This window comes from Micromys minutus (genome assembly GCF_963924665.1).
Source record: "Micromys minutus genome assembly, chromosome: 7".
Taxonomy (NCBI): Eukaryota; Metazoa; Chordata; class Mammalia; order Rodentia; family Muridae; genus Micromys; species Micromys minutus.
The window spans coordinates 49612623-49627500 of NC_137976.1; the positions used below are offsets into that span (position 1 = coordinate 49612623).

The following is a 14878-nucleotide window of genomic DNA, read 5'->3' on the forward strand; positions in this document are numbered from 1 at the left end:
TGGGATTATTTCAATCTTCTTGTATTTGTTGAGGCCTGTTTTGGAGAAGGAACCATGAGGTGCTGAGAAGAAGGTATATTCTTTTGTTTTAGAATGAAATGTCCTACTATTTCTGTTAAATCCATTTGGTCCATAACTTCTATTAGTTTCACTGTGTCTCTGTTCATATTCTGTTTCCATGATCTGTCCAGTGAAGAGAATGGGGTGTTAAAGTTTCCCACTATTATTCTGTATGGTACAATGTGTGTTTTGAGCTTTAGTAAAGTTTCTTTTATGAATGTGGGTGCTCTTGCATTTGGAGCATAGATGTTCAGAATTGAGAGTTCATCTTGGTAGATTTTTCCTTTGATGAGTATGAAGTGTTCTTCCTTATCATTTTTGATAACTTTTGGTTGAAAGTAAATTTTATTCGATATTAGAATGACTACTCCAGCTTGTTTTTTGAGAACATCTGCTTGCAAAATTGTTTTCCAGTCTCTTACTCTGAGATAGTGTCTGTCTTTGTCACTGAGGTGGTGCATTTCCTGTATGCAGCAAAATGCTAGTGTAATTGAAAAGTCTGGTGTAATTCTGATAGGTCTGCCTTTATATGTTACTTGACCTCCCCCCCCCCCTTACTGCTTTTATTATTCTCTCTTTGTTTTGTCCATTTGGTGTTTGACTATTATGTGACAGGTAGAATTTTTTTTCTGGTCCAATCTATTTGATGTTCTGTAGGCTTCTTGTATGTTCATGATCACCTCTTTCTTTAGGTTAGGGAAGTTTTTTTTTTTTATAATTTTGTTGAAGATATTTACTGGTCCTTCAAGCTGAAAGTCTTCGATCACTTCTATGCCTGTTATTTTTAAGTTTGGTGTTCTCATTGTATCCTGGATTTCCTGAATGGTTTGGGTTAGGAGCTTTTTGTATTTTGTGTTTTCTTTGATTGTTGTATCAATGTTTTCTATGATATCTTCTATCTCTTGTATTCTATTGGTGATGCTTGCATCTATGATTCCTGATCTCTTTCCAACGTTTTCTATCTCTAGAGCTGTCTCCCTTTGTGATTTCTTCATTGTTTTTATTTTTGTTTTTAGATCCTGGATAGTTTTGTTCATTTTCTTCTCCCATTTGGTAGTGTTCTCCTGTATTTCTTTAAGGAAGTTATTCATGTCCTTCCTCATGTCCTCTATCATCATTATGAGATATTATTTTAAATCTGAATCTTGCCTTTCAGGTGTGATGGGATATCCAGGACTAGCTGTAGTGGGAGAACTGGGTTCTGATAGTAGCCTTTGTTTCTGTTGCTTATGTTCTTGCACTTGCCTCTCACCATCTGGTTAGCTCTAGTGCTTCCTGTCCTAGCTGTCCCTGGCTGGATCCTGTCTTTCTTGAGATCCTGATTGTGTCAGAACTGCTCAGAGTCCAGGTGTCTCTGGGATCCTGTGATTCTGGGATCCTGGGATCTTGAGTGTGTCAGAGCTCCTGGGAGTCAAGCTGCCTCTGAGATACTGAAACCCCAATGTGAACAAGCTTCTGATGTCCTTGAGTGTGTCAGAGCTCCAGTGCTCCTAGGTGTGTCTGATCTCCTGGGAGTCGAGCTTCCTCTGGGACCCTGTGATCCTGGGCCTGTTAACATACCTGTGTTCCTGGGATCCTATGTTGCTGTGATCCTGGGCATGTTAGAAGACCTGGGTGACAGTCTTCCTCTGGGTGTTATGGGGATAGGGACAGTACTAGTGTCCAAAGTCTGCTCAGCATCTTTGATTCTTTATCCATTTCTGTGTTGTTATTTTAAAAATAACTATATATATATATATATATATATATATATATATATATATATATATATATATATATATATATATACACATCCACATATACATACATATACATATACAGTATTCAGGTGTCTCAGAAGAAGGTGGGTCAGCTAATGGTTCTATTTTGATTGATATCTCCAAATAGTACATTTAGAAAAACAGCTTTTTTGAGAAGAAAAACACAAACCATCAACTCATTTCTTGAGTGTATACAGTTCAGAGACTTTTCGGTTAATCACAGCTGATCTCAGAAATCTCAGCTAGATGTGACCACAAAGTGTAACCAGCTGGCAGGTCCTAGACTGGCCTTTTAGTCTGATATTCCAACAGGCTAGCCTGGGAGCAAACAGACAAATACAAGCCCCATGCTACAGGCTCAGAGGTCCCCCCCCCCATATCTACTGGAAGGTGAACAAGTCATGAGGCCAGCCCCGTTTCCAGACTGATTGTCAAGGTGCACCATCTCATCCAACCAAGTATAAGTCTCATCTGCTATTTTTTTCAAATTTGCTAACTAGATGATACTTTCTGCCTCACCTTAGCTGTGGAAATTATTTAACTTCTCTCATGGAAAACTGTAGTGGTTTCACAACCTAATTCAAGTGTGGATGAAGCTCATTATGCCAAGTGCTTTATATTCTTGAAGCCTAGATAATTACTTGCCCATTAGCACCACCAAATTTGATCAGAACAACGTCTTCCACGGTGTCTTTTTCTGGATGAAACAGTCAGGCTGAATCTTAACTGTTCTCCTTAGCGATATGCTTTGTCACTCAACAAATACTTAGCTGGCATCTCCTGCATGTCCAATCCTAACCTGGAGGCTGAAAAGCAAGAGTCTACACGCTCTCCTACCACCTCGACTACAAAGGGGAGAAACACACAGGCACATAAGCCGGGGAGGAATGAACTCAATAGTAAAGTTGAGAATGGCTACAGTGACCCCGCTTTGGGTTTGATGTGATTGACAGACAGCCATTTGGAAGCACAGCTATCCAGCAGTGTCAGGATCTAGCAGGGACAGTGACTTTGCAGGAAGCAAGAGCAAAGGCCCTGGGGCAGGGATAAGTGGTGTCTAAGAGAAAAAAGAAGCCCGTTGACAGAAGATAGGCATTACACCTTGGGGAAGGGTCATCTGAGAGTGAGTAAGCGTGTGTTAAAGTGTGAGCCCTTCCGGCCTGCTGTACTTCCTGCCCTCCCTTCAATCTCACATAAACAAATAGAAACTCACGAATTTACGTAATAATTTGATTGACAGTGCCAAACAGTACACATAGGGAAAATGGCTTCTTTGAGACAAAATTTACAAACCATGAACTCATCCCTTCAAAGCACTCTCTGTTAAGGGGTTTTGGTTCACAGATGCATGGCCATTACCCCTAAATCTTGCATTTCAGAATAATCTCATCACAGCAAAATGAGACTACACAGTACCAGATCCAATACAAAAGCAATTTTATTTCCATATGCTAGCAGTGAACAGTCTGAAATTTTTAAAAAAATCCATTTACAAAAGCATCTAAAGGAATAAAATACTGAGGAACATAGTTTGAAAATTAAGTGTTAGGGTTATGTATGCTGAAAATGGTAAAACATCTCTAATGAAATTAGAGAACAGTTTCCTTAAAAAAAAGGGGGGGGGGAGCTTCACATGGTCACAGGTTGGCCTACTTGCTGTTAGGCAGTGTGTCCTACAGAATAATGACCATGAAAGAATGCCCAGTCTTAATCCTCAGAACTTGTGGACATTTGTTACTGTGTGTTGCCAAGAGAAGTTTTGCAGTGATAATAGGATTGTGAACAGGATCTTAGATTATCAACACAGGACTAACATAATCACAAGTGTCTAACGAGGAAGCTGGAGAGATGGCTCAGAGGTTAAGAAGGATTCCAGCTCTTCCGGAGGACCTGAGTTTGATTCCCTGCACTAGTTTCAGGGGGATCACAACCACCTGTAACTCCAGCTTCTGGGGAATCAGATGCCCTCTTCTGGTATTTGGGGGCAGTGCACTCATGTGCAAATACTTATGCACAAACACACATACACATAAACTAAAATAAATAATTTCAGAAAAAAAATGCTTCAAGGGCATAAACAGACACTTCTCCAGGGACTATACATGGGCAGCCAATAGGCACATGAACAGATGTTCATCATTAACCCTTAGAAAAATGCAAATCAAAGCTGCAATGAGTTGCCAAATTCTAAAGGTTAGACTTAATTAAAAAAATTAAGTATAAAATGAGAATTAAAAGGACTTTAGAAAAATGGGAATCCTCAGACTTGGCTGGTGGAAGTGTGAAGCATTGCTTGTTCTATAGCCTTTGTGGAAAGCAGTTTGGAAGATTAAAACATAGTGTGGCCTCATGTGCAGCAGCTCATATCTGGGTATATACCAAGAGACATGAAGATCGATCTATAGAAGACCATGAACACAAATGGTCACAGCTGTGTTCTTAGTACACATCAAAGAGGCACAATAAACGGTACCCATTAATGGAAAACAAATAAAAAATCCACATACACTGGAATATTATTCAGCCATAAAAATATTAGTGAACTAATACAACATTGAAAATAGATGCTGTATCAAGGAAACCAGTCAAAAAAGTTCATGTGTATTGTGGTTTCATTTATGTAAACTATCTAGAGGAGATAAATTTATAAAGACAGAAGGTAGATTGGTGGTTCCCAAGGGCCAGGGGAAAGGAGAGAAAGAAGAGCAATTGCTACAGACATACAGCTTCTTTGGAGGGGGCCATGACAATGTTCTAAAATTAGATCGTGGTGACAGATGCACAAGTCTTTGAATATATTATAACACATTGAATTGTGTGCTTTAAAAGACACTTTTTTGTGATATAAGTTTATATCTGAAAATGAATGGATGTTACTAAATAACGTTCATGCCTGAGAACAAAATTACTGGATATATGGTGAGTCTGTGTTTGGCTCTCTGGGGAATCGGCAAATTGCCTTCCAACGTGGCCATGCCATTTTAAATTCCCACCAGTAATTTCTCCAAAGGGCCATTTTAAAAGGTCTTAAAAGACAAGTTTTCAACAGAGTATAAAGGAAGAAAATGTGAAATGCTGACTCATGAGAGAATTTGTACATGTGTGTACATGTATGTTTGTGTGCATGCTTGCTTGCAGGTTCCAGAGGAAATCCATTGATGGAAGCTTTGGCTCCAGTGACGGTAAGAGATTCCTTGGTTAGTTCCTAATCCCTATTGGTGGTGCATGATGCAACCACATCCTATTTGGTACCTTTGGTCCTCTATTGACCTTCCACAGGTGGCAGACCTAGCAAGAAAGTTTAGAGTTGGTATCTACTGAGATATAGATCCCACATGAAGGATCTGTAAACGCCCAGGATGCCTTTGATTATTCACAGAGCATTTGCAACCATTCGTCTTTTTCAGATGTTGTCTCAGCCCTGAGATGGAGCTGTTCACAGATACTGTTTGTACCCCAAGGCTTGGGAAGAGTAACAAGAATGTGTTGTTGATTCTTGTGCAGTGCACTTTCCTCTAACTGAGAAAAAGGCTTTGTGTGTCTGTTTAAGCATGTAGAAAGTGAAACTATTTGAGGCTAGTAGGCACAGTAAAACATGTAGTAATTGGAGAGTCCAGAGTACTTAGACATCTAACCTGTTCCTCCTCTCTGAGAATTCATAAAGGATTTCAACCGTCTGATATTTTCATTAAAACTTAAAACATCAGATGTGCTCAGGGTGACAAAGCCCAGGTCACCATAAGCTCCCTTGCTCTTTGGGAAGGAGGGAAAACTGAAACTGCAGAGGAGATGGAACTCAGTTGAAGTCAGGTTCAGTTCTGTGCTTTCCATACTTGAGTCCACAGAATCCTGGAGCGATACCAACTCAACCTTCAACCCAGCAGGGTTTTCTCCCTTTGCTGGAAGGCTTGATAGTACTTTCATTGTCTTCCTTAACAGGCAGCTTGTCTATTTTTCCAACTCCCCCACCCACAAGTACTTTGTCTTAATAAACATTCAGCTGCCAATATAAAAGACTGAAAAAATACTTTTCTCACTGTTGTTTATAAAATGCTTCCATTCATTTGCCTGGAGCTCATAATATATATTGAGCCCTTTAGCCCAAATCCAGTAAGTTAGGTACCCTCTGAATGGAAGGTTCAGTTTCTTCCAATGTATAAGTGAGGTAATTTTGTGTTCTATAGTTCAGAAGTGGTCCTCAAACTTCAAAACATCCATCAACTGGGCTCAGGCTTGAATCAGATCATTGCTGAAAGTCAGGTACTCTGAAAATAGCAAAGAGATAGAGGCGCCTTCAGACAACAGACAAAATGGAGGGGTCATATGGACTGGAGGTGTACTCATTGTCTTCCTGTGGATTCACGGAGCAGTGGCAATTGCTGCAGGATAAGCCTTGGACTCACTTCTAGACCAGTGGCTCCTGTGTCTGCAATTGAAGAGGGTAGCCTTCAGAGTAGATGGCACATAATATACTAGTCTTTTTCTCGGCTGGCCCCTGCATTCTTTATTGTTCTCCAAGGGATACTGGGGAGATTGGTCAAGGCTCACACCCTCACGAGAGAGATGTAAGAGGATGTCTAAGAGAAGCTCCCCCAAAGTTCTGTCTCATGTTCTCTTGTAGGCTGCATCCTATCCTTATTGTTAACTCACTATAAAGAGATAGTTCCATGGCTGTGGTGTCGCTCAGTTGGCAGAGCGGCATGCTAGCTTGCTGCAAGCCCCAGGTTAAATCCTCAGCACTGTATAAACAGACTGCATTGGCACATGCCTGTGATTCTAGCACTTAGGAGGTAGAGGCAGGAGGGTCAGCAGTCTCCTACATCATCCTCTGAACTATGTAATGAGTTCAAGAACAGCCTGGGATGCATGAGATCTGTCTCAAAAAAGGGAGCAGATCAAGTAAATGTACGTTTAGAATTAATACGAAGTCCTCTCTGCCTAAGACCATAGTTTTTCTGAACATCAACATTATTGACATTACAAGATTCATAATTCTTAGTTATTCAGGATATACCTTATTGCGTTGGGTTAAAGTTTCCTTGCAACAACTAAAAGTGTCTTAGCTAGACATGGGGTAAAGCTGGAACAGCACCAATTCCCATGCACCAGCAGCTGGGCACAGACTGAGGATGCTTAAAGAAAGCAGGTATTGGGCTGGAGAGGTGGCTCAGTGGTTAAGAACATTGACTGCTCTTCCAGAGGTCCTGAGTTCAAATCTCAGCAACCACATGGTGGTTCACAAACATCTGTAATGAGATCTGATGCCCTCTTCTGGTGTGTAGGAAGACAGCAACCATGTACTCATATACATAAAATAAATAAATGAATCTTTAAAAGAAAGATTATATATTTTTTTTTAAAGAAAGCAGGTGTTTTCTTCCATTCAGTAAGTACAAAGCAGGTGTGTTCACTCCAGACGGCTTTGAAATAGGGTGGGAATAAGGAACCTTTGTGCAAAGAGAAGGTATAGGCCAAGATGGCACTACCTCTGTTGTCCCAAGACCAAGAGTGAGCCAAGACCTAACTAGCCAAGACAAGAGCAAAAGAATGGCAAGCTCCAGCCAGCCAGGGAAGAACCGCTAGTGACCTTCACAATTATGGAGCTGAGCCCAGTAAGGTCAGCCAGGAGAAAGAGCCAGAGAAGAATGAGTTACTGAGAGACACTCACGAGAGAAACCTTTAGAGGAAAACAAGGCTGTGGAAATGTCTTTCCCTCCTATCAGCAGGACCAAGAGTCTACGAAGAGCAGGGATTCCATGGTGCAGGTTCTCAAAGGGCAAGAAATCCCATTAGATTTGACATATGTGTTGTCCAGTCACTGGGAAGCTGGACATTTTGCTTGCATGTAGCCATTATTTTGTTGCACGTGTTTATGTATGTGTGCATGTAATGCATTTTAAATATATACAATAAAAGTAAATTTTTCAAAAGGAAAATAAGTTTTAGCAGATAGCAGTACAATGAATCGCCCTCTATCCACTGTCCAGAAGGCTGGGGAAGCTACCTGATCTCTCAGCACTTCTGTTTGATCATGTTTAAAATGGTGACAATAATAACCCGTACCTCTTAGGGCAGCTGAAAATCAAGAGTGTCTGACACAATCCATTCTCTTCAGTCTGAGGGAATGGCAGCATCAGTCACAGCAATCAAAGCCTCAGGAGCGGTGGTGGCTCTGCTCCTCGTGGTGCTTTTGGGCAGCAGGAGCAGGGGCATCAGCCAAAGGCTATGCTATAATGAAGCCAGAGCTGGTCCAAGTCAAAAGGAGACAGCATCTTCGCACAACATTCTCTGTGCGCACCAAATTTGATTCTTAATGTTGAAGAGTCTAAAGTTAGACTAAGAATATAACTCAGTGATTGAGTGTTTTCCTATCTCATGCAAGGCCTTAGATTCGATCCCCAAAGCATATGTATCCACCCCCACATGGCCCACACAATGTGTCTAAAGATAATCATTTTGTCTGCTTTGAACTTGGGTGTAAAGCATGTAAGATGTTGATACCATGTAGTGTACTTAAGGGTTAGTCCAAGGAAGTTCCGAGAGCTCAGCTCTCTACAAGATAAATTTGTCAAGACCAGTAACAATGCCAGGGAGTCTGGTTTCTGAGGGTCAAAGTCTACATCCTTCAAGCCCTGGGAACAGCCTTGCCTGCCAGGAACACTGCATTAGCTCCAAGGCTTGCTGACCAGCTGAGACAACTCTTAACGAATTCACCAACGGGAGGGAGGAAAATGAGTCCCTTAGGCTTGGGTTTGTCTCCTGTCTGAAGCTTTTGAATTTGGCACATAGTGGGGTAATCAATAGGGACACAGTGGGTATGAAAGCTAAAAACACAGACTGAAGCCTAGAGAGTTCAAAACAAGCCCAAAACTGGGATACAGGAAGTTCACTGTGGCTAGGCAGTGTTTAGAGAATCTGTGTTGCTTACCCCTGTGGTACACTTAGCTTTTATGTAACAACGAATCACATTTTCATCAGAGAATACCGAAATGTACTGAGAACAAAGGTGTTTTCCAAATAGTAAGTGTGTTTACTGAAAAATATGTCCCTACCACATCATGTGACACCAGTTGCCTGGGGATGGAACTGAATGGCAGAGAAACTGCAGGAAATATGAAAGGTCCTGGATTCAGTTCCTCAAATCATACAGAAATGAGAAAGAAAAGGAGGGAGGGAGGGAGGGAGGGAGGGAGGGAGGGAGGGAGGGAGGGAGGGAGAAACAGAGGGAGAACAAAAAAGAGAAATGGGGGAGGGAGAGTACGCTATGATACAGAAAGGTGACAGGCTAGATTTGGCCCTAATCACCCACAGTGATGAGTCCTGTATTAAAGCGGAAAGAAAATCAAATTTAGAGCATGCTGTTTAGCAACTCAGCTACTTCAAGTCAAGTTGTTTGACTTCAGCAGCTGAGGGTAAAACATTTCCCTCTTTTCTGTTTTGTCTTGTTTTTCCTGCAGGCTCTGGAAATATGGCTGTCTCACATCCCATCGCTGCCAGTACGCCTGAAGGGAGCAATTATGGGGCAATAGGTACGTCCCACAATGAGTCCTTTAGAACTCTTTCTTTGTTCTGCAGAGAGTAATGCAAAAGGTGAGGCTGCTCTTTGGTGGAAAGGATGAACTGGCTGGAAATCTGGACCGCTTCCAGTGTTCTCTGGAGTTCTGTTGTTCAGTTTCTTGGGTCTGCTAGCTCCCCTTTGGCTGAACTCACTACAGTGGTTGCCATCAACTTGCAGAACCCATTTGGAACTTAAAATTTTTTTTATAACATTTTCATTTTATTGATTTTGTGGGAGGAACATGTGAATATTGGTGGCTAGAAGAAAACTTTCACCATATGAGTCTCAGAGACTGAACTTAGATCAGGAGGTGAAGCAGCAAGCACCTTTTACCCACTGACCCATCTCCCCAGCCCCTTGGGCACTTAAACATCTTGTCTGTCTGTCTGTCTGTTTGTCAGTCAGTCTGCCTATCTCTGTCTGTCCATCTGTCTTTTATATTTTTGTTATTGTATATGCCATATGTGTTGCACATGTGCTAAGGTCAGGGAACAATTCTAAGTTCTCTCCTGCTGCTCTGTGAGATCTGAGGATCAAACTCAGGTCACCAGGTCTGCACACAACGGTCCTCCACCCTCTTTGCTATCTTGCCAGCTCCCCAGGGAGATGAGTTTAGGGCTTGAAAGACTTGGCGCAGCTAGCAGTATCCGTTGAACAGCTGCCTTCCTGGGTGTCCTCGGAGCTAGAAGATTCGGGGAGTGAGGAGACTAAGGCAGTGTAGCAAGTGAACGTGGCTGTAGCCGAACAATCCTTTACCCCAGCTAAATTCACAGTGAACCTGGTCAAGGCCACCAAGTTATCTACTGGGAAAACCTGAAAGGAACCAAGTTCCCCCATACCTGTCTAGTATGTCAGGAGTGCACAGAGTCCTGTCCCTGACATTCTGATTGTGAATGGTGCACGTTAAACAGTCCACAGAGAGGGGCTACAGGCCCAATCTGTTATTCTGTAACTTGGAGCACGTGGGCTCAGCGTAGGCTACTTATTCTTAGTTCGGTGAGAACAGTATTTAAAAAAAAAAAAAAAATCTAAACAGAAGAAATAAAGCGGAAGGTAGTTCATGTGCTCGAGCTGCCCAAATCCCATCTGTTCGAGAACATTCATGGGAACGGAAGAATCCTTCCTGAGAATGCTGTTTTTGTCACATAAGGATAGACATGGCATGTGGGGGGTTTCTCTGGATAATTATTCTATGAGAAATGTTCAGCAGTTGGGTATGTATATGTGTTCATCCACGTGTGCAATCAAAGCTATGCATGCGTGTTGCTATAAATTGTTTGTATTTTAAAATATGAAACAGGAAATACAAAGACAATATTATTGCTGCATCCAGATATCTGCAGAAAAGATTCTATTATAGTCTTTACAGTCAGCCCTAGAAACAGACAAATTAAATATAAAATGGAAGAGAAGGAAAAAAATGGCATTCACTTGAGGAAGCAGCCCAGGCGCAGGTCTTGCTGGTAAAGGGTTCGTCTGGATGAGCATAGTTCTTGTTAGAATGAGCAAGCCTGCACTTCCTGCAGAGGGGTGGGCTCTGTAGAGCGTTCTTGGCTTTTAAAGGCAGGGGAGTTTTCTGTTTCAGATGAGTCGAGTTCCAGTCCTGGAAGGCAGATGTCTTCTTCTGATGGCGGGCAGCCATGTCACTCAGACACTGACAGCTCTGTGGAGGAGAGTGACTTTGACACTATGCCAGACATTGAAAGCGACAAAAACGTCATCCGCACCAAGGTACCCACACACCCTGACTGCATCTGACAAAACAGAAGAAAGTTTAGTAGTAAAATAAACCTCACCGGTGCTTCTGTCTCCTCACTTCTTTTCCTTGAAGGGAAGCCGAGACTTGTAGAGGGTTTAAATGAAACATAGCTAGAGCCCAAGACAATAATCTCTTCATTAGAGCCTTTCTTTGGGATGGGGGATGAAAAAGAACAGGGTGCTCCGTATTCTCAGCACCCAGGTGTCTGTGAACAGGGACCCAGATGGAAGATGAGATTCACCTCAGACTGTTCTGGGAAGTTTCCCCTTTTCTACACATAGCAGCCTTTGAGAACAAGGACCATTTCTTTCTGGAATATGCTTAATACAGTGTATTTTACCACCAAAAGGTCCGAGTATAAATCACACAGTTTCGACTGTATGCAATTCAGGAACTACAAAGTGGGCAGATGTGAGAGTCGAGCAGTCTGAGCTTGCACTGTGTGAAACATCCGGCACTCCTGATAGGGTTCTCACATCAGCCAAGGAGAACGGTGGTGTTTTTATTACAGTGTCCTGAGAAAAACAAAATGAAAGGAAACAGCTTGATGAATCATTTCAATCCCCAGTAGGGAGTAAATGAATGAACTTTCTGAAGTTCTCCTTTGTGTCCTATACAAGAAAAGTCAAGCTCAGGTCTGCATTCTCTTCCCGTTGATGCCCTAGATGTTCTTGTACCTGTCGGATCTGTCCAGGAAGGACCGGAGGATTGTCAGCAAAAAGTATAAGATTTATTTTTGGTAAGTAGGTGACCAGTAATGTCATGGTTTCCTTAAAAATATTGGCCTATTGAAATCTATTTATTTGTATGTATGTGTGTACTATAGTGCTGGAGATCAATCCCAGCGCCACACACAGGACAAGGGAAGTCCTTTATCACTGAGCTATGCTCTCGGCCCCTAAACGCTACTTGTATCATGTGGAGTTCATGTTTAATAAGGCACGGGAATGGATGATGGTGTCTCCAACTTGGAACATAAAAGGCCTGTAATGTGCCTGCTCCTGTGGGCATCCCCTGGGCGTCCCATGGGCGTCTGCCCATTCCTGTGGTCCTCCACCCATACCCAATACCCATGGGCATGTCCCTTCACCCAGTCAAGAGGCTGAGCTGCCTAGCAAGGGGCCCTCCTCTACTCAGAAAGCTCCAGACCAACTGTGGTCCTCTTGTAATATGTCCCTAAATTTTAAATTTCTGAAGACTCCCCTTACTCCTGGGTGCAGACATTAGAATGAAGCCAGGAACAAGGAAGCCAATGAGATTTCACAGCTGTCATTTTGGAATTAAGTTTTACTTAAGAGCCTCTCCAAGGTCACTAGTTGCTCACACTCTAAGCATATTTAACCTAAGTGTACTAAAGTTATATACGAAGTTGATTTTAGACTGCTTTACAAATGATTGTACAAAGAAGGGAGGAGGAGAACTTCAAATCATTATGTGCCAACTGGTGAGTTTTAAATACATCATTTCAGGTCAGGCACGGTGGCACTGTCTGTAACCACAGATCTTGAATCATCACAGGTTCAAGACCAGCTTTGTCCACATAGCAAGTTCTAGGCCAGTCAGGGCTACCAAGCAAGACTCAGTTATCAGTGCAAGGATGCTCTGTCTTAACCAAACCAATAGCTGGAACCAAGGTAAGTTTGTGTACTTCCTTCTATCACCTCTGGTCAAATTCTGCCTACCAAATGTTCAAAGGGTAAGGGGAGGCAGACTAGAGAACCAGAGCTATACCGTCAGTCCTAGTTGCTTTTGCAAGCTTACGGTAGAGTTGTACAGTGGAAATATTCTTTTTAGAAGCTGAGCAGAGTCCACCATTATGTTGGAAATCACTGTCTCTGGTTCCTTCTGTCGTAGGAACATCATCACCATTGCTGTGTTTTATGCACTGCCTGTGATACAGCTTGTCATCACCTATCAGACGGTGAGTGCTGCCCTGCCCAGATGCTCAGCTTCCATTGAAGGGAAGCCACTGCTCTGCCTGTGTGAGAGAGAGAGATAGAGAGAACCTGAAGAGGCTTGAGATACTGAATCTCCTCAAACTGAAGTCATACGCATTTGGGAGTTCCCTGCTATAGTGCTGGGCATCAAACTCAAGACCTATAAAAGAGCAGTGTGTGTAGGGCTGAAGAGATGGCTCAATGGTTAAGAGCACTGACTGTTCTTCTAGAGGTCCTGAGTTCAATTCCCAGCAACTGCATGGTGGCTCACAACCATCTGTAGTCTGATCCGATTTCTTCTTCTGGTGTGCATGAACACGCTACATTTTTATGTACTCATATACATAAAATAAATAAATCTTTTTTAAAAAAGGCAGTGTATGCTCTTAACCACCAAGCCATCTCTTTAGTCCCCAAAAACTTAAAGTTTTGGTTGATGGTTTTTTAAAGACAGGGTCTCTGTTTTATAAGTCTGATTCTCCAGGAACTAGATATGTAAACCAGGCTGACCTCAAACTTGCAGAGCTCCACCTGCCTCTGACTCTCAAGAGCTGAGATTAAAAGGTATGTGCTACCAGCCTCCAAGAACTTCTAATTTTAAAAAATAATTTCCCATTTTTGGCTCTAATTAGGGTTCTCTATTAACTACTTAATCCCTAGGATTGTTTCCATTTGTTTTATCACAAAGGGACCTGGTTCTTAATATTGTTTTGTTTACTGACATAAAACCAATTGTGCAGCCATATTGTCTATCAATGGCACCATTATTTATCATCCCGAGTGTGTGGTCATCAGGACACAATGAGCAGAGTATATAAAGGTCCAGACTAATCGTCTAGGGCTGTCACTCAGTAGGGAGAGTGTTTGCCTAGAATGCATGAAATTGGGTTTTACTGAAGAACCACATGAACGGGTTTAACATGTCCATAATCCCAGCAATAGGAAAATAGAGGCCAGAGGATCAGAAGTTCAAGGTTTTCTCATGCTGGGAGTTCAAGGCCAGTCCAGGCAATGTGAAACTGTCTCAAGAAGTAACACAAAATAAAATCTTCAGGCTGAACAAAGGAAGCAGGAAGTCTAATTTAGCCTGTACCTGCTCACTGGGGATACTCTGTAAAATTATAAACAGCTTCACCAGGGGTTGGAGAGACGGCTCTGCAGTTAAGAGCATTTGTTGCTCTTGCAGAGGACCTGGGTTCTTAATGCCTGCATGGCCACTCACAACTGTTGATAACTTGACTTCCAGGAGAATCCGGCAGCACCCTCTTCTGACCCCCATGGGCATCAGGCACATGTGCGGCACATAGACATACATATGAGGAAGACACTCGTACACATAAGGTTTTCAGACATTTAAAAATAGTTTTATGGAACTAACAAAAAAACAAGCCAACGACAAAAAAATTAAAAATTGAATGAGCAAATTCATACTAAAACACCTTGAGAATGTCCTCTGTTCCTTCATAGAAACCCTGGATCCCGATCACTAAAGTAGGAATTTAACTGGGGTTCAGATTTCTAAGTATAAATTTTCTAGAAATTATGAGAGTTGAGAAGGCCAGTTTAAAATGACATGTGGTTAAGCACATTTTATGCACTTCCCCTTCATTTTTGCTAGGTATTAAATCACATGGGGCACTTTTATAAATCTCAGGGTGCAGGTGGTACCCCACACCAAGTAGACCAGGGCCTAGGGGGAGAGCTATGTGTCAGTATTGTTTGAATCCTCTCTGACTCTCTTATGTAGCCAAGCTGTGATGTAAAATATTTAGTACATTTATACCATACCTTAAATAAAAGCAAA

The 14878-nt window shown here is 42.1% G+C and overlaps 1 protein-coding gene across 4 annotated transcripts in view; it reads left to right on the top strand.

The window, feature by feature from the left end:
* SIDT1 (SID1 transmembrane family member 1) overlaps positions 1 to 14878 on the top strand; it is a gene marked incomplete at its 5' end in the record, with an annotated part of 91228 nt that overhangs the window by 54990 nt on the left and 21360 nt on the right. For all 4 annotated transcript variants that reach the window (XM_080918846.1, XM_080918845.1, XM_080918847.1 and 1 more), the window contains 5 exons: positions 4959 to 5002; positions 9278 to 9349; positions 10964 to 11109; positions 11803 to 11876; positions 12992 to 13058. In XM_080918846.1, the coding sequence (XP_080774972.1) occupies positions 4959 to 5002; positions 9278 to 9349; positions 10964 to 11109; positions 11803 to 11876; positions 12992 to 13058 (403 nt within the window). The remainder of the gene's footprint in view (positions 1 to 4958; positions 5003 to 9277; positions 9350 to 10963; positions 11110 to 11802; positions 11877 to 12991; positions 13059 to 14878) is intronic.